We start from the raw sequence: 21,247 nt of genomic DNA on the forward strand, positions 1-21,247 counted from the left end.
CTTCCGGGTACGACGTGAGGAGGTGGGCGTAGGCATCCGTGGGTGCGCTGATGTGGAGAGCGAGGTTAGAGGGGGCGGGTTGAAGAGGTGTCGACAAGTACGAGTCTGCGTTGACCAATCGTCGGTGGGCGACATCGACCAGAAGGTGGAAATGAGAGAGGAAATCCGCACCGAGGATTGGCATTGTGACGTCAGCAACGAGAATCTTCCATTTGAATTAACCGTTTCTGAACGATAATGTGAGGTTCTCGTAACCATAGGTGGGTATCGCAGATCCGTTGGCAGCTACCAAGCGGACGTCGGCAGATGTAGACAGACTACGTCGTGCCTTGAAGAGTTTCCTTGGCAAAAGAGAACGACAAGCACCCGTGTCTACCAAAAATCGCACGCCCGTTCCTGCATCCTGTAAAAAGAAAAGATTAGAAACATGGGAGGCTACCGCCACAAGCGATGGCCTACTTACACGTTTTTTGGCCACTGACAATCCTTGGCACATTTCTTCACGGTTGCCCCGAATCTGAAGTGGTAGTAGCAAAACTGCGGCGGATGGGAGGTAGTAAGTGGCCGTAGAAGTCGTTCATTGGGGCGCGAGCGATTGGTGGGTGGTGGGCGGCTTTGTCGCCGCTTCGGCACGTCATGGGGTAGGCGTGTATGTCCTACGGCATTCATGTCAGCTTCGGTTGACGTTGGATAGGCATCCTCGTCGTCAGGGGTGGAGGCGTTGATGGAGGTCTTGAAGTGGCTGTCCATAAGGGCGTCGGCTTTGGTCATCAAGTCCTTTATGGATAAACTATCGACATCGGGTATGGCAGCGCGTACAGGTTCGTGTAAACGGCGTATCCAAAGGGCACGAAGTAGGTTCACCTCACGAGGAGAGCCGTCTGCGGTAGGTTGAAGGCGAGCGATACTGGTCATTTCCCTGAGGGCAAGCGAAGCCCTTGGTCCCCCAACGGCTGTTGCGAGAGCTGAAAAAGCTTTGCTATACGGGCGGCTGGCGACGGCGAGTACTGCTGCAGAAGGTATGTTTTGAGGGCGTCATACGCTATTGGGGTGTCTCCTTGTTCACAAAGCCAGTCGGATATTTCTGGGAAGGTGTCCTCAGGTATCACCGCGAGAACATAATCCGCTTTGGTGGTTGAGCGAGTCACGCCCCTGATACGAAAGTGGACTTCTGCGCGTTGAAACCAAGCAAACGCTTCTCCGCTGGCGAACGGTGAAAGTTTCAATGGGGCGGCCACAGCGCCAACTGCTGTAGTAGAGTCTGGCTCCGTCATAGTACCAACGATGGAGGGGCGAGGGAGGTGGGGGTGGAAGGCAGTGGGAGCGAGTCGACTTCCAGGGTCACCAATGTGACAGGCCGAGAGAGGGTTGTGAACTCAAAGGCAGGATGCAATCAACTGAGTTATATTGTTATAGAACACTCTCCTTTATATACAAAACCTCAAGGCAACAAGACATAACAAGTTAACAAGACAGACAATGTTACAGAGGAAACAGCAGACATGAATTTTCATGTTCGTTTAGTGCGAGGGAAGAGCGAAGATACAAGCATAATATATGCAAAAGGAATTATGTACAATTGTGTGACACACGGTTGGTATAGTGTAATATAGCTAGTAAGATAGTAAGATTTATATGAATAGGCATATTTTGATTGCTATTTACTTAATTACTTATCTTAACAAAGAAAAATAATCGATGGTTGAAATAACTAAAATTTATATTGAATAATTCTAGTGTCAATACTGAACTCGTTATTTTCAAAGCTACATGTCTACAATGGAGATGGCAAATGATATAAAACTTTATTAAAGCATCACATGAGCACAAGGAAGAACCTTTCTGCATTATCTTAGATATCTGGGTAGCTATACAAGAACTAACTGAAGGAGACATGCTTGTGCCGGTCTCTTGGCAATACGGTTATTCAGGTAACATCGGCTTTCAGGTGGTTACTGGCATCAATTCTGACAGGTGAATCAATACACGTATTGTTGCAATGTTGTTACTATCTACCGAAGCAATTACATTAATTTTGAAGTCAACAACATAGGCCTTCCTAGTGCCAGTCTCTATTTGTCTTTGCAATGTCATTGTATAAATTTACTTGATCATACGACTTTGTTCTCAAAAGATTTTTACCTTCGCTAACTTCGTTGCAAAGGTTACGTTTTGATAGGTGTGTATTTACTTGTTTGTATGCCTGTCTGTGTGTTTGTGATTTGCATAACTCTAAATCCATTTGACTGACTCTCATGAAATATGGTGGAATGATTGGGCATTTTCCAAGGATTATTTGATTAGATTTCCTGAGTGCTTGGGGCAAAAGTCAAGGCCAACGTCAAGAAAAAATTGAAATAAAAACATCTCTTTGCCATATCGTGGCCTAATTTTATCTGATTTGAATGAAACTAGTGCCAAAATGTGCATAATTCAATTTCCTATCTTGTGCTCTACAACATGATAAAGTGATAGCATTATTCTTGTTTATTTATGTTTGTATGTTTGTTTGTTTGTGATTCGCATAACTCAAAAACTATTCGACCGAATATCATGAAATTTGAAGGGATGATTGACCAAGATCCAAGGACAATTTGATGAGATTTAGGGAGTGATTGGGTCAAAGGTTAAGGCAATGAGAAGGTCGAAACCTCTTTTTGCTATATCGTGGTCAATTTTTATCCGACTGGCATGAAACTAGTTTCCGTGGTAGCAAATGTGGCGTTGGTGAAGGTATGCGCTGTACCGAGTGCCTAGTCGAGTTTTTCTTGTGATTGATATTTAATATCATATAAATTCTGCTCTTTTCGCAATTATCTTTAATTGTATTTATATATACCATGGCCTATCTTTCATGGCATGTGGATGAAAAAACTGTACCCAAGAATAGACATATTGTTGAATCAGCTTTTAACTTTTCCAAGCAATTAAAAATTAGTTTTCACAGCTGAAAATTTAGGAATTATTTCATGTATAAGACCTTACAAATCCTTTAAAGATTATTTAGGCAAAAATATCCGTTGATAATGGGAGAACTGGAACTTTATTTTCATTTTTTACTGTTCTATTATTATTATTATTATTATTATTATTATTATTATTATTATTATTATTATTATTATTATTATTATTATTATTATTATTATTTGTAATTTCCTCTCATGTTCATGAAACCCAATCACTTGACAGGTTAGCATGTTACCGTAGCATCAAAAACTAAATGTTAAAATCTAACTAAAATTAATATAGTAGAAAAGTTACGTATAGTTAAACGAAATTCAGTATATGATAATTATTATAAAAAATCAATCCTAAAGTGTAATGTAAAATAAATAACTGGACATGCATTAGATTTGATGCATGCCAGAGTTAAGTACTTTATACGTTTATAGGGCCACTAATGTGCGTGACCCGTCAAAACTGAAGGGTAAATGTTTAGATATGCACACAATCCCCTTTCACCGGGTGATGACTACTCCCTGATTCCTATACCCTAGGGACGGGGAGAGCTCTCTGAGAGTGACCGAGGAAAAACTATCTTCGATATTTTGAAGCCATTGAGACAATGTCTATTAATTTTATACACACACACATATATGTATATATATGTGTAAATATCACCCACGAACGGCATTTGATACCGAATTCTATCTTGGGAATATATATCCACTTGGAATTCATTTTATGGTAACAGCTTCTGGCCAGGTGGAGATTCAAACCCCCTCCTGTGGGCCGGAAACCATGCCAGCAACGGCTCTACTGTCTTGATAGCTCAGTCGGTAGAGCCGTTACTGGCATGGTTTCCGGCCCACAGGTGGGGGTTCGATAGCTCAGTCGGTAGAGCCGTTGCTGGCATGGTTTCGGCCCGCAGGTGGGGGTTCGATAGCTCAGTCGGTAGAGTCGTTGCTGGCATGGTTTCCGGCCCACAGGTGGGGGTTCGAATCTCCACCCGTCCAGAAGCTGTTACCATAAAATTAATTCCAAGTGGATATATATTCCCAAGATAGAATTCGATATTAAATGCCGATCGTGGGGTGATATTTACATTGATTGAAATCACGTGTGCTTGTGATAATATGTTCATGTATATATATATATATATATATATATATATTACCAGACACTTGCTCCTTATTATATAGGGGCGATTATTTAACAGATATCCTTTACAAACATCAGGAAAACCTTATCAACAACGCAAAGGTTTCCATTGTCTGTTGTTCCCGGGCTGGATAGATGGGTGACTTTAGGGTAAACTCACAATCTCACACCTATTGCTTATACTAACCTGAAAAGGAAACTGAAAATGCAAGTAGCAAGGGATACAACGAGGTATGGATGTGTGAATGAGGTAAGATATAATCCTAAAATTATTTTGGCTTTCTACTAAGAGATGGGGATATCGTATTATCTATCGTCTATGTGACAACTGGTATATATACAGTATGAACTAATTTCCATTTTTTGGTTAAAGGGAGTACCTCCGTAATGTATAATATGAAAATGCGTCTTCTGAACGAGTTTGCCAACAGAGTACACATCAAAAGACTACGTTTTCTTTTTGAACGAAAGTTTCTTTTCCAATCTTTGTTTTCAGTATCTTCCTTTACTCAAATTGAACATTAGCGTTGAAGCTAAAGTGTATCTTTTCATAACTGTTTACTTGCCTGTTTTTGTTTTATGAAACTGCATCAAAGTGGTAATAATTAAAGTGGAAATAATGAAATTGCTTATTTATGTCACTTCCTTTTACTTTTCAACGTTACTCAAACAGCAACGATTTCCACAGTTATCTCAGTTATATTTCCCAGCCACAACATAAAAGTCCCACAGATCCTTACGATTTTCATTCATTACAGTTAATGTAATATTGAAAAGTATTGAATACTCCTTTCTTTCTCTTTGAGAGGTTATATGATATACGGCCTTTAGATATTAATCATTAAAAAATATTAATTTCTTCTGTAGATTGCAAGAATATTCAAACGTAATTAGTTTTTGAAAATGCTTAATGTATTTTCATGTTGCTGTGATCATTCCTGTTGTTGATTCCGGTTTTGCTAGTATTAACTGCATGGCTTATACTGATGCTGTGAATTGTGGTTCAATCCTAATTGAAAACATTGCGGGTGCTGTTATTCCTAGTGTTGTTATGATGCCATAGATATGGCGAAGTTGTTTCACTTCTTGTTTGTTACGGTCTTTTGTGATAACAGTTTATATAATTAGGTCGTGGAAAAAAGATATGCAAAAGTAATGAGCATGTAATGCAGCTCATTATTATTATTATTATTATTATTATTATTATTATTATTATTATTATTATTATTAGCTACAACCCTAGTTGGAAAAGCAAGATGCTGTAATTCAAGGGCTCCAATAGGAAAAAATAGACCAGTGAGGAAAGGAAATAAGGAAATAAATAAGCCATATGAAAAATAATGAACAATTAAAACAAAATATTTTAAAAACAGTACTGATTAACTTTGTGAGCTCGAGTGAATCTCCCCTATAAGATAGAGAGCAAGTGTCTGGCTATATTATATATACCTGTATATATATATATATACATATATATGCATATGTATATATCTATCTATCTATCTATATATATATATATATACATACATACATATATATATATATATATATATATACTTACAGTGAGCCCTCGCTACTTCGCGGTTCCGACCATCGCGGATTCACCAGTTCGCGGATTTTTTTTCAAAACATATGTATATACATATATTGCGGATTTTCCGGAAATTTCGAAAATACCGCGATGTGACCGATGGTGCGAGATTGGAGAAAGTAAGGAAAATTGAATCATGATTGATTTTCAATATAAATGAAACTTTGAGGAGCAAAAAAGAGATCATTTGTTAGAGAGATAGAGAGAGGTAAGGAATGGGAGGTAGTGAAAAGTAGCCCACAGAGAGAGAGAGAGAGAGAGAGAGAGAGAGAGAGAGAGAGAGAGATAGAGAGAGAGAGTGTGTGTGTTGTTTTAAATGTAACAAACAAAACAAATTTATAGGTTATAACACATTGGTGCTTATGTAATATCAACTGTATACTGTAGACGGTTTGAATAAGTCAAGGAATGGTATAAACGATACTTTGTTAGTGTATTCGTACACTCTCAAGAGCGGCAGCTAGACGTCAGCTGATCTAATCACAGCCAAAAGTAATACAAAAAGAAGTCAACAATACTCGATTTTTAAAACACACCCGAAATTTAAAAACAAAAGTACACGCTTTCTTAATGTGCAATTAACTATTTAAAGAGTAGCAATTTTCTAGAATAAAATGATGTTTCCCAAAAAATAGTGGTTTGCTGATGAAATCGGATGCCGTATTTTTAGCAACGATTGAAATGGATGTAAACTCGGCATAATTTTTTCGTTTTGTATTTAATTGACACTAAGAAAACTAATTTTAGTTTCTTCATCTATATGTAAGTATTGTATAACACGAAGAGAGAGAGAGAGAGAGAGAGAGAGAGAGAGAGAGAGAGAGAGAGAAAATGAATCGGCTGTTGTAATGGAATGCCGTGTTTTTGTTTCGTGAGAATTTCATCGCCACGACTATAACAACAACATACTGTACTGAACTTTACAGTATTATACAGACTACTGTAATATGATAAAGTAAAATATTTGTAATAACCTATTTTATATGAAATGGGGCTATTTTTTTTTTAAATTTACATTTACGTACGTAAAACAACTCTCTCTCTCTCTCTCTCTCTCTCTCTCTCTCTCTCTCTCTCTCTCTCTCTCTCCCTTTCGTAAATTGTTTTCCTGCTTTGCTACGTATGTATGATTTTATATAGATACGTAAATAATATTTGTAATAACATTTTCTAAAAGCTTTTACTGTAATATCATTATTTATCACTTTCATCATGCGCGTTAAATGCCTTCGTTTGTTTACTGAGCGTACTTTATGACGCCGTCGTTTCAGGTGGCGTCATAAAGAAAAACATTTCATTTGGAAGTCCTAAGAAAAATTAAGTAAAACATTGGTAGGTAATAACAAAATCAACATACTGTACTGAATAATCAATATAATCGATGCAAAAACTAACCTATACACAGATGTGTAAATGCGTTTGTTTCTTCATTATGATCAGAGATAAACGTAAACAAAACATTGGTTGCCATTTTTTATCGTGCTTTTTGGCGTGTTTAGGAAACGCATGATATAAAATCGCCTTTAATATTTGTGCCTGTTTTAGTTTAGGGTACTGTAGTACATGCATTAAGTGTTCTGTACATTAAAGGGTAGTTTGTTAACAGTACTACGTATAAGGGAAGGTTTTAGAAGTCTGAATATACATGTTAAATAAATAGGTAAATATGGTGTCACTACTTTGCGGATTTTCACCTATCGCGGTCGGGTCTGGAACCTATCTACCGCGATAAACGAGGGTTCACTTATATATATATATATATATATATATATATATTATATGGATAAATATCAACACAACATCGTGTTCAAATAGAAATAGATTTCTACCACATACTTGGGATCGAACGCTGGCCCCTTCTAATTAAAGGCCAGGTCGAAACCAACCATGCCACGAAAGGCCACAAAAGAATTCGGAACCTAACTGCTACCCAGCAGGTCAGGATTTACCTGGCGAGATATTAGTCTCTTACCAGCGAGTTTTCCCCAACTTCCTGGCCCACCACGTGACACAATTGGTAGTAAATCTCGTAGCATGGTTGGTTTCGACCTGGCCTTTCATTAGAAGGGGCCAGCGTTCGATCCCAAGTATGAGGTAGAAATTTATTTCTATTTGAACACGATGTTGTGTTGATATTTATCCATATTGACTCATTTGGGGTAATTTGAATGAATTACTACCAATTGTGTCACGTGGTGGGCCGGGAAGTCGGGGAAAACTCGCTGGTCAGAGACTGATGTCTCGCCAGGTAAATCCTGAACTGCTGGGTAGCAGTTAGGTTCCGACTTCTTTTATGGCCTCTCGTAGAATGGTTGGTTTCGACATGGCTTTTCATTAGAAGGGGCCAGCGTTCAATCCCAGGTATGAGGTAGAAATTTATATATATATCTATATATATATATATATATATATATATATATATATATATATATATACTGTATATACATATATATATATATATATATATATATATATATATATATATATATATATATATATGTGTGTGTGTGTGTGTGTGTATGTGTATGTGTGGGTGTGTGTATGTATATAATTTTTCCGGTCACGCTCAGCGGCATGGATAGACTCTGTTGGATAGGTGGGAGAGAAGTTGTAGTTAGGATAGGGGGAGGTGTTGGTTGGATTGACTCTGTGGGTGTGTGCATGTATATCTAAATATTTAAGTTATTTTTTATTGGTTGCGTATACTAGTGATTTAATATCTAGATACTGACCAACATTTTTTTTTCATATGGCAAAGAACCATTTTCCATATAACTTTATTTATTATTTTTTCATAAACTTCAAAACATCGGTAATGGATTTTACTATCCTTTATTTTTGGGCATTTCTTCCTTTGCTGTTCTCAAAATAGATTAAAACTTTTCAAAAACGAATCATGCGGTACAGTGCGTATTGCCTTTGAGTTTTCCTATGAGTTTTCCTATCTTGTCAGGAGTGAAGAACATAGTTTAAAACTTCATAGGTCCTGCGAAAGCAACTGGTGACTGCAATGCAAAGATAAGGCGAAATATCTCATCTTTGATATATCCTTTATCTTTTAAAGGTTTAAAGGTCGCCCATGAATGGCAGAGATAAGGGGCAGGACAATACCCTAGAGACAGAATAATATCGTAGACTAGCTAAGCTACAACCTTAGTTCCCAAAGCAGGATGCTATAAGACCAAGGGGTCCAACGGGGAAAATAGCCCAGTGAGAAAAGGCAATAAGGAAGCAGATATGGTAGTGTGCATGAGTCTACTTTTAAGCGAAAGATCAGCGTCCAAGCCTCTCTCCATCAAGCTAGGATCAGTGAGCGCCTGCCAATGCTGCTGATGACTCAGCACGTAGACTTATAGGCTCCCCAAAACCGCTATCCTTAGTTCACTAGAATAGTGAGGATGCAGAGCTTGAGCAGGGTCGTTTCTAATAGTTTACAACAACCCATCATAGTGACTAAAACATTCACATCTTTCGTTTTTTTCATGTCATCGAATAATCATTATTAACCATCTGGTTATCTTACTTTTGTATTTTTTTCCGAACTAAATGATTTTTATGACGTGGAATTACTTACTCAAAGAATTAATTAGATTATAGATTTTTAGGAGATTGCATATCCGAGAGGGAATACAGAATTTTTCAATATGTACATTTTGAAGTCTTGAGGTTTTCTTAAACCTGTGACTTTGATAGCCTTGTCTCTTAAGAATATAATCTTTACCGCTTGGAAACTTAATAGAAATTTTCTGGTTGGGGATATTACATACATGAATGTATGTATTTATCGGTGTGTATGTTTGTCGAACTCTGATTATGTTGAATTAAGATTTTATATAATTGTTTATTTTTCGATTTTCATCTTTAAACTGTGATATCTTTAGCTGTCACCTTTATTCTTTAGGGTGAAAATAGTATTTATTTTTGTAAGCTTTGGTGAATTTATTCGAGTAATTTCCCTAATTTTGATAACTCTCCTTGTATATGGCGTAACCTGAATTATTATTATTATTATTATTATTATTATTATTATTATTATTATTATTATTATTATTATTATTATTATTATTATTATTATTATTAAGGAAACTATATCTTAAAGAGACATTTACTTTTAACCTTAATCACAAGAAATTATTTATTTTCAGAATCCTTATGAGTATAGCCTCAAGTCTCTGGCATTATTGAATGAATAGACATGAAAACAGAGCAGGTGTGCTATTGCAATAATGCAAGTGTTATTTAGGATTGTATTTCTTTACGAAATGATAGAAAATATTGCTTCATTTCATCTCTTGGACCTCTTTAAATTCGGACTTTGTATATCCTCGAACATGGACAAGCACAAGACAGCAATCATAATTACTACAATTTACTCTTACATAAAGGATTTATCATCGTGTTGGACACACCCTTTTCTATCCATGCTTCTGCAAAATCAAACTATCGCAATAGATTCTCGTCGATTCTTTCACCTAAGGTTTTCCCTTTTTTTCCCTCTATATTCATTATATATTTTACACCACAAATGCTATGCAAACTACAATTTTTAACAGATTCAATTTTGTTTCCGTTGGCATTCGTATTTCAAACATTCCTTTCTATTCGTACTTAGCCCTCTTGGCTTTCATAGAATATTCAATTTTCTTCCAAATCTAATGCTCACATGATGCTTCATTTTTCATTTTACCGTTTTTTGACTCTTCTGTCTTTCTACCTTCACTAGAAAGAGATTTGAAATGTCTTATGGAAACTTAGTATATATTGTTTGAAGGAATGGTAGAGCCAACTCTCCTTAATGGAAGTGAAATGAGGATACGTGACTAAAAATGAAAGAAAGCACATTGAATCTGAAAAGATAAGGTGTTTGCCCAGTTTTTGCGAAATAATAATTATTAAAAGTGTAAAATATGAAGACAGAAGTAACCATTTTACCAAATGATGGATCAGAAATTTTGTATATGATGTGCAAGCGAGCCATTAGGAGGTGACTGAGAAACGAGTCGAATGCAACTAACTTTATTTGGATGGAGCATGAGTATATATATATATGACCCGTTACAGTCAAGAACGGCACAAAATTCTAAACACGATAATTCAAGAATATATAGGCATAAACAGGTTATCAGTACGAGGGGAGAGCGATAACGACAAAAAAAAGAAAAGATACATTGCAGTCTACAAGCGTGTGTGATACACATGCGGAGCATGACTCCCCCCCCCCCCCCTTAAAAATGACACACATGTGAAATAGGGTGCCCTGCTTTTGAGAGGAGTACTGTAGATGGGTCATCTGGTAGAAGATATGCAGGTTTTAGGCGATCGTTGGAGACCCAGCCTTCTTTGCCACATGTTGAGGAGGAATGCTTTCGGCATATGGCAGATCACAAGGAAAGGCAGTGTATGGGGGCGTTAACGGTGGCTTGATAGTGTCATTGCCGAGTGCAAATCTGACGGTATGTGTTGCTTAGCTGGTGGCTTGTAAGTCTGGCGGCATGGTGTAAATTTTCTCGAAACGTGACATAGGTGCTGGAGATTGTCAGAGGATGTTGCAGACGGAAAAAAATCGGCAGGGACGACCACCGGGTTGCCATACACCATATCAGCTGCTGAGACATCCATGGTGTCTTTAGGGGTGGTCCTTATCCAGAGAAGCTGGATAAACCAGTTGGAGTCCTTGCAGCGGGACATCGAAGCTGCTTTGAGGGTATGGTGAAAACGTTCAATGATACTGTTGGTAGCAGGATTGTATGTGGTTTTCTGATGAAGAGTGATACCCAGGAGATTCGTTAATAATGTCTACAATTGAGAGGTGAAAGTGGTACCCCTGTTGGAAGCAATATGCTCAGGGATACCAAATCTCACTATCCATCCGGTGATTAAGGCAGATGTTGCAGTTTCCATGGTAATGGCTTCAGGCTGGGTGGAGTGGTTGATGACGGTAAACAGGTAACGATGTTCTTGTGATGTGGGTAGGGGACCTAAAGCATCGATATGAATGTGAGAAAAGCGCCGGAAGGGTGAGGAAAGGTGCCCACTCCTGAATCTGTGTCAATGTACTTTTGAGGTTTGGCATGAAGTAGAGGGATGGACCCAATCCTTAGCGTCCTTAGTAATTTCGTGTCAAATAAACTGCAGTAAATGGCGTGAGGGATGGGAAAGGCCATGAATGAAATTAAATACCTGTCGGCGCATGGGCGAAGGTATCTACAGACTAGGTCTACTAGTACTGATATTACAGAGGAGGGTGGCGTTATAGTCGTCAAGAGGGACGTCCTCCCAAAATGGAGGGAGGTGCAGGTTATCCTACATGCTTGGTATTCTGGATCTTTTTGCTGGGCTTCTGCTAAGGTGTTGTAATTAAATCCCAGGTGAATGGCAGCTAATGTGTTCCTTGACAGGGCATCGACAACGGGATTCATTTTCCCATTGACGTGCTGAAGGGTACAATTGTATTCATCCATGGCGGAGAGATGTTGGTGTTGACAGGCGGACCATACGTCAGACTGTCACGTGAAGGTGTGCACCAGAGGTATGTGCTCCGTGAGAGTTACGAAGGACATACCTTCCAAGAAGTGGTGAAAGTGATGGACAGCCAAGTGCACTGGCAGGAATTCCTTGTCGAAAGTTGAGTTGCTGGATTCCGCCTTGGACAGTTTTCTACTGAAAAAGGCTAGTGGCCGGGGCGAGCTGTTTACCACCTTCACGAGGACTACCCTAATAGCGACATTGCTGGCATTGGTGGAGAGAAGGAGATATGCATATGGCACGGGAAAACTAAGAGCAGTAGTGGTTGATTGGGCATTCTTTGGGTTGCGGAAGGCCACCTCTTGAAGGAGACCCCACTTCAGGTCTTTTTGCTTTCCCTTGAGGGAGGCGTAGAGGGGGGCAAAAGTGGCGGCGATGGTTGGCAAAAAACGGTGATAATAGTTGATCATGCCCAAGAATTCTTGCTGTGCTTTGACAGTTGAGGGCATGGGGAAATTCTGAACAGCTACCACCTTCTTAGGGAGGGGATGGACTCCTTCATGAGTGATGATGTCCCCTAAGAGCGATACTTTTTTGCCAAAGGTATACTTGTCGTATTGGACTACAAGGCTGTTCTGTTGTTGGCGGCCGAGTGTGATGCATAGATGATGGAGGAGCTACATCGACCAGGAGGTGGAAGTGTGAGAAGAAATCCTCACTGAGGATTGGCAATGTGACATCAGCAATGAGGACCTTCCAAATATATTCGGTGCTTCCAAACAATAATGGGAGCGTTTCATAACTGTGTGAGTATCGCAGATCTGTTGGTAGCTACCAGGCAGGTGTCGGCAGACTTAGACAGACTACTCCGTGTCCTGCACAGTGGCCTTGGCAGAAGAGATCGGCGAGCACCATGTCTACCAAAAATTGCACGCCCGTCCTGTGTCATGTAAAATAAAAAGATTAGTTAAAGGGGAGGCCACCGGCTCAAGTGATGGCCTATTTTTACGTTTTTTGGCCACTGACAACTATTTGCACATTTCCTCAAACCAGCCTCGAATTTACAGTGGGAGTAGCATAACTGCGGCTGATGGGAGACACTAAGTGGCTGGAGAGGTTGTTGGTTGGGGTGTAAGTGAGACGTGGCATATGTGGGTGGTGGGCGGCTTTGTCGCCGCTCTGGTATGTCACGGGATGAGCATCTGTGTTCTACCGCGTTCATGTCAGCTTCGGTCAATGTTGAATAGTTGTCCACTTCGTCAGGAGTGGAGATGTTGATGGAGGTCTGGAAGGTGGTGATGTGACTGTCCATAGGGGTGTTGACTTTGGTCATTAGGACCTTCATGAGCAAAATATCGACATTGGGGATGACAGCCCGTACAGGTTCAGGTAGGCGCTTTGGGCATGAAGTAGATTTGTTGGTGTGGTACTGTTATAAACACACATTAGAGTTCCATTTCATGTCTCTTCAATGTGATATGTATAGTTAGACTTTCAGGTTACTTCTTCTGAATAAGTCTATGTAAGTTAACTTTTAAAACAGTTTATTAGCAGCTCCATCACAGGAGTATAAATGGTTTGATCGGATGGACATTCCGTATGACATGTTACAAAGAACTGACAAAAATATCATGTTTGATGATAACGTATACTTAGTTATCTCAGCATTTATACAAATATGTAAACACAACATTAGTACAGGAAGCCATCTTGTTCCGGTGAGACACTCAACTGTTTCTCACGGGATGCTTTGTATTGTGTTTACTCTTCATACAAAAATGTTACATTGCAAAGGTTTAGCTTGGTCTTGACTTTTGCATCCTGTTTATGACTGACTTAGCGTTCTCACACTCCTCCTAACTTCTCCATTGATCCCTTGGGTCATGGATTTTATTATGTAATTTATAATTATTACAGGTTCACTTCACGAGGAGAGCCGTCTGCGGCATTGTGCATGCCAGCTATAATGGTCTTTTCCCTGAGGTCGAGTGAAGCCTTTTGGTCCCCCAATGGTTGTTATAAGAGCTAAAAAAAGTTTGGCTATGCGGGCGTGGGTGATGGCGAATACTGCTCCAGGAGGCATGTTTTGAGGCCTTCGTATGTTAAGGGAGTATCTCCTTGCACACACAGCCAATCGGAGATTTCCGGGAAAGTGTCCCTGGGGATCACCATGAGAACGTAATGTGCTTTAGTGCTTGACCAAGTCACGCCCTTGATGCAAAACTGGATTTCAAAACGCTTGAACCAGGCAAACACTTCTCTGCTTGCGAAAGGTGGTAGTTTCATTGAGGCGTCGTGTGCCAAAGAGGTAGGTTCAAGGGGGGGGGGGGCATCTTAAAATAGTACTGAGGGGACAAGCAGGAAGAAGCGGTCACTCTGCTAGTCACCAATGTGCAAGCGAGCCGTTATAAAGTAGCTGAGAGATGTGTCGAAGGCAACTAACTTTATTTGGACGGAGCATGAGTACATAAACATCCTATTCCAGTCAAGACCTTCACAAGAATTCAAACACAAAGATTCAAGAACATAAAGGCATAGGTTATCAGTGCAAGGCGAGAGCGATAACAACAGTATTCAAGAAAGAAAAAAAAATAATAATAATACTGTTACAGAGTACGAACGTGTGTGATACGCGTGCGTTACAATTGTTTGGTCTTGGGGTGAATGGGGAATGATAGGCTAGGAGGAAAGAATTTGGTGAGAAGAAGAGTGGGAGTCTAGGAAAATTATTGATGAGAGAGAGAGAGAGAGAGAGAGAGAGAGAGAGAGAGAGAGAGAGAGCATGCAAGATATGGGTAATCAGTATGGTGGGGTTAATGGGGAAGTTTACAACATAGGGAAATCATTAGTAATTCCTCGATTAATGTATGTTTGAGGTCGTTATAGCTGATGCCGTGTAGGGGAAAGGGTTATTTTCGATAAATTATGTGCAAGTAAAAATCACAACTGACGCGGGATAATTATGAAATATGTATCAAGTGAAACATTTGATTAGAGTTGGTGCTATCGTCTGTTGGAGAACATCAGACTTACAATATCAATACGATAAAGGGATTATTTCATTCAAGTTTTTCTATTTTCATTTCGTTTATTGATACACATATACACATCCTGTACATATATATATATATATATATATATATATATATATACTGTACACACACAACTACTCGTTAGTGATCGCCTGGACTTTCGAATAAAATCATTCTTGTTCTTTGCACTTCAATTTTTTCGTTGCCGAGAAACATTCACGGAAGCGTAAATCTGGTTTTAATCAATAAAACATGTACGGAATAAAAATAAGATGAAATCTTTTTTGATTATTGCCAACTTTTACTCAGAATTATGGTCTATGACCTTTGGGTATCTTTTTTTTTTTTTTGTATAAGAAACCCTCATGGCTTTACTTTAGAAGACTCTCTCTCTCTCTCTCTCTCTCTCTCTCTCTCTCTCTCTCTCTCTCTTTATGCAATGACTATTACATTTATCAATCTGTAAAAGAATCCTTCTTTCACTCTCCATTTTATAATAGTTATTGATTCCAGTTTGATATATATTTTTTATTTGGATCTTCTAACATTTTTAAACCAATTTTCATCCCATTGTAATATTTTCTGTCCTTAACCTTTAATATTTCTACTAAAAACCATTCATGGATATTAGATTATAAAAAGTCGAAGATTTATATAGATTCCTTAAGTTTTATTCAGCTGTTGATAACTTAGAATTTAAAAAGTCTTGTAGAGAAATAATAATACGGGAAAATTCTTGATGAAGCAACTAACAAATAATTTCTGTCTCATTCACCTACGTCTTCAAAACCAAAATCTTTTAGTTCATGGCGAAACTCAAAGTATGATTGTAAGTAGGTCAAGGACGGTGGCTCATCAACATCCGAATCTCAGTATTGATAATGTTTCTTTAAATTTGTATGACTCTTAAAATTTTAGGTGTGATTCTCGACAGCAAATTTACTTTTGAGAAACACATTAGGTCTGGGTCTTCTTCAATTGCACAAAAAATTGGCTTATTGAGAAAGTCTTACAAGATTTTTGGTGATCAATCTATTCTGAAGAAGTGTTTCAATTCTTTCATTCTACCTTATTTTGAGTATTGTTCTCCTGTCTGGTGTTCAACTGCTGATTCTCATCTTAATTTGTTAGACAGAAACTTACGGTCTATTAAATTTCTTATTCCTGATCTAGATATTAATCTTTGGCACCGTCGTTCAATTAGTTCATTATGCATGTTGCATAAGATTTTTCATTACTCTGACCATCCTTTACATTCAGATCTCCCTGGACAATTCTATCCTGTTCGTAATACTAGGCAAGCAGTTAATTCTAATAGCCAGGCCTTCTCCATCATGAGGGTCAATACTACACAGTATTCTAGAAGCTTTATTCCAGCTGTTACCAAGTTGTGGAATGATCTTCCTAATCGGGTAGTTGGATCAGTAGAACTTCAAAAGTTCAAAGTAGGAACAAATGTTTTTATGTTGACCAGGCTGACATGAGGCTTTTTATTGTTTATATATGACATATCTGTTTTTGACATTGTTATTAGTTTATATAGGACATATCTGTTTTGACGCTGTTACTGTTTTTAGAATGATATATTGTTAGTTTATTCTCATCATTTATTTATTTCCTTATTTCCTTTCCTCACTGGGCTATTTTTCCCTGTTGGAGCCCTTGGGCTTATAGCATCTTGCTTTTCCAACTAGGGTTGTAGCTTGGCTAGTAATAATAATAATAATAATAATAATAATAATAATAATAATAATAAGGATGATAATAATAATAATAATAATAATAATAATAATAATAATAATAATAATAATAATAAGGAATTAATTCATACTAGAATCCATTTTAAATTGAATATCCAAATCTCTCTCTCTCTCTCTCTCTCTCTCTCTCTCTCTCTCTCTCTCTCTGTTAATAACATGGGTCACGTCTTGATGCGACTTACTGGCGGCTCAGGGCTGATATCAGCTTTTTTTTCCCTTGGATCCTCCAACCATTTTCGAATTTAATTTCATTGGTTTAGAAGGTGTAGATGTACATTTTCCTCTCCTTTTTTTCTACTTTCTTTAGTTCCTTTTTATAATGATATTTTCCGTTAAGCCATGGCTCTGTACTTTAAAAAATGTTTGGGTGTCCAAAACTTTTTTCCTCTCCCTTTTTGTGTAATATATTTCTCCAAAAGAGCCAACCAATTCATGTTTTTATATAATGTAGGTTTTCGTTAAGGTATTGCTCTATACATAAAAATCTTTAGGTACTCATAACTTACTGTCATCTAGTTAATTTTTAGTTAATTGTGTCTGTTTATGAGGATTTTAATGGAGTTCGATGGTAATAGGATTCAAAGTGTAATGGTACAAGTGTAGAATTTACTCTGAGTTGTAGTCTGTGTAGAAATTTCATATAAATCACGAGTTGATATTAACTTCATAATAACATATCTCTCTCTCTCTCTCTCTCTCTCTCTCTCTCTCTCTCTCTCTCTCTCTCTCTCTCTCTCTCTCTCTCTCTCTATATATATATATATTATTTTCTCACAAATTTTCTATTTTTGAAACTCATAAATTCTCATCTTTTCTTGTTTCCCCATTTTCTCTTTTTTTTCACTTTTACTCCAATTCTGCTCCTCGTCGACTCGGAAAATTACTTTGTCCACGATGATTATATTTTTGTTCTCCCTTAAATTCATCCATCATAATTTACTTCTGCACAGCCTCCCTTATCACGGGACCCGTAGTTAGGTGCTTGCCATCAGTGAATCAATTTATCTTTGCCAATAAACCCCTCCCACCTTTCTGCCATCGCTGGCTAGGTATTGGGGGTTTCATCATTTGTTTTCCCACTGTGCGTTCCTTTACATACTGCTGGGCTATTTTTCATGTTATGATGTCCAAAATAGGGGATAAACGTGATGGTGCGTACATTGGATTAATGGTAAAACTAGTTTCCACTTTCTTCAATACTGGTTCTGACAGGATCGAAAAGTTGCGCATTTGATTCAAAGCAATGGTATAAGGGGAGGTGGGTATTAGAATGGGGTATAACCTTCAAAAAAGTTGTATGGACATATATAGATTTTCTCCGACAAAATCAAACACTTGACGGTTATATGGTGTTGCTGTGTATCGAAGTTCCAGAAAATAGAAGCGATATCCTTTTTCCACATTTGTTACAAAACTGACACTTTCCTTGTGGCAGTTTATTGGAAACGTAACTGCCTGTTGATCTGCTGGACGGGATATCGCGTGACACTCAAATTCGATAGTTTCGTATAGTGTCTGCATCCTTACCATCCTTGTGAGCGAAGGATGGAGCTATTGCCTTGCTCTCCCTGGTGTTGACTTGGATGAAAGGGGGCCTTGGGCACTGATCATATGGATATATGGTTAGTCTCTAGGGCATTGCCACTGTCCCTTACCTTTGTTATTTATGAGCAAAAAATGAAAACCTAAATTAAGGAAAATATTGAAGTAGACCCATCTGATAGAATTCTAATGTAAAGTTTTCGTTTCCTTTAAGAAAACAAAAAGTGATTTTATATAGTACCACTACTAAAGCATAGACATCTGCATTCAATCATATCATTAACTCCCACCCAGCTTTTGAAAAAGTCTTGTGAAATTCAAAAAGATGTGGAATTGACGATCTTTATTTCATGTTCTATCTTAAGGGGAGTTATTCTGATAGAATTTGAATACCTCGTAATTTCTTCCTACAAGGAAATGACTTCTCAAGGTACTCAAATGTGGACAAGTATTCAGGGACGAAAATGTGCACCTGATATGTGATAAATTTCTAGGGAAATGTAATTTCTTTATGACAGTAGTTAAGATAACTCGGACAGGACTCAATATCGTTGGAGAGACTTGCAAGGTCAATGTTAAATACATTTTATGACAAAAAAAAATGTAACTTTGATAAAATGTAAAGTGGGTTTGATTTCTGGCGAATGATTATTCAGACCCAGAAGTAAATTATATCAGAGATATATTTTCTTGTAGAATTCGTTAATCAATTTCGAATACTTCAATTAATTAAAAAAAAAAAAAAACAGTTTCATGAAAGAGTTGGGAATGTTACAAATGATTCATTATGAGACATTTAATAGAAGAGAATGAAAGGCATTAGGTACATCAACTTTATTCGTCAATAGATTGCTCAATTACTCCCATAATCCTAAATAATTACAAGAGATATATAAACTCCGATATTTTCCGTAATTCAAGAAGGGGAGGTCACCTGGAAACGTTGCCAGAAGAGGGGAAACTTCGATGTTCTTTCCTAAAATTTCCCCTCTGAATATTAGGTATTATATCCCTTCTGTATAGCCTGAGGGGATTGATGTTGATGAGATTTTGAACAATTTGTTCTAAGAGAAGTTATATCGAAAGGAAAGTTTACTAATTGATATTAGATCACCATATGGGAACTTGTACAAACCTTTTCTGTGCATTTTCACGCTGTTTTATATATATATATATATATATATATATATATATATATATATATATATATATATATATGTATATGTATGTATATATATATATTAATAAAAAAACAAAGAGATGCAGTTGATTCTATTCCACTGCAGGACAAAGCCCTCAGACATGTCCTTATTCATGCCTGGAGTTTGTCCTGTTTTCATCACAACGCTGGCCAATGCGGATTGGTGATGGTGGGAGAATTTAATCTGATCGCTCACAGCAAACCAACCTAGTATAAGAGGCCCTGACTAGTACTACATGACTGATCATGTTGATACTCAAACCCTTTCACCACGTTGAGGTATTCCCAATTAGAAAGAGACATACATACGTATATTTATTTAAATATGCGTGTTTGAGTATTAGTATCTTTAGTTGAAGCCTATCATTGCGGAATAGAGAATTTATTAGATGTCTATTTAATGAGAATAGAAACAACAGAGGAAGGGGATAATCACGAGCACAGTTGTCTGATAAGCGAACTCCCAACAACAGTAACACACCTTAAGCAATTAAAATAAAAGACACGTTATGTAAAACCCCAAAAACGTTGAACCCTTTGCAGGACGCCAATACATTTACCGATAGAATCTTGACCCTTATTTGTTTCGTTAAATTCATTAGGTCCCTTTGCACAAGGTATTTGAACTAGGGGAATCGCAAGCAAGATTCATAAACGAGGAATTAGTATCAGTCTTTTCATTGTGAGAGATATTAATAACTATAAGATTTGTTATTCAAACACTATTGTATGACATCAAACAATCTGTTTCTTCCTCGCTTAATTTTTCTATTATTTCTAATAACATTATTAGATTCCTTTGCTAACTTTTTTTTGGGCATTTTCCATAGTTATTTCCTGTAGATTTTATTTTATTAGATGCTTAATTGACCTATTTAAATTGTGTGATAAGCCTAAGGTAGCAGAGTATAAAACATTTTTATGATAATATATATCATATATATAATTCACAGATTTTAGACAAAATATTTTCTGAAAAAGCCGAATGTTTTGATTCTGGATAGTGAATAATCTTAGAACATTAGTGTTATTTATTACGTTTTTAAGCTCTATTTTTCATCCATAATTGCCCGGAAGTTTTTTTTTTTTAATATATTGCTCGTACGGTAATATACTTATTGAGGTCGTTATTAAGTAAAGAGTTCTGACAAATACCCTACTTAGAACGACTCATCTCCTTTTAAAAAAAAACAGCTTAAACATGATATTGATATTTTCTTTGCGTAATGTCCTCTCTTTATTTTCCACGGAGATAAATCCCTAGTTTTATCACCTCCACATCCTTCTAAATGACGTTTTCTTTTGGTGAGAGTGTAACTTATATAAAAAAGCAGAGGGAAATGTTTCTTGGAGAAGGAAACGGAAGGATGATACATAATTTTCCATAATCACCATATCTATGAGATGTGGGATGGCCCTGAATCATAGTCAAGATTCATATGTTTCGTTGTCTGTTATTTTGACAGTGAATTTCTTAGGGTTCCTAGTTCATACATACATACATATATATATATATATATATATATATATATATATATATATATATATATATATA

At 37.3% G+C, this 21,247-nt stretch overlaps 1 protein-coding gene across 1 annotated transcript in view; it reads right to left on the bottom strand.

The window, feature by feature from the left end:
* Positions 1-12,198: 12,198 nt before the first annotated feature.
* LOC137615911 (uncharacterized) overlaps positions 12,199-21,247 on the bottom strand; it is a 41,889-nt gene continuing 32,840 nt past the window's right edge. Inside the window, exons 4-5 of the mRNA XM_068345599.1 lie at positions 13,167-13,586; positions 12,199-12,792 (exon numbers count right to left, since the gene is read on the bottom strand). Coding sequence (XP_068201700.1) covers positions 12,199-12,792; positions 13,167-13,586 — 1,014 coding nt within the window. The remainder of the gene's footprint in view (positions 12,793-13,166; positions 13,587-21,247) is intronic.

This window comes from Palaemon carinicauda, chromosome 22 (assembly GCF_036898095.1).
Source record: "Palaemon carinicauda isolate YSFRI2023 chromosome 22, ASM3689809v2, whole genome shotgun sequence".
Classification (NCBI taxonomy): Eukaryota; Metazoa; Arthropoda; class Malacostraca; order Decapoda; family Palaemonidae; genus Palaemon; species Palaemon carinicauda.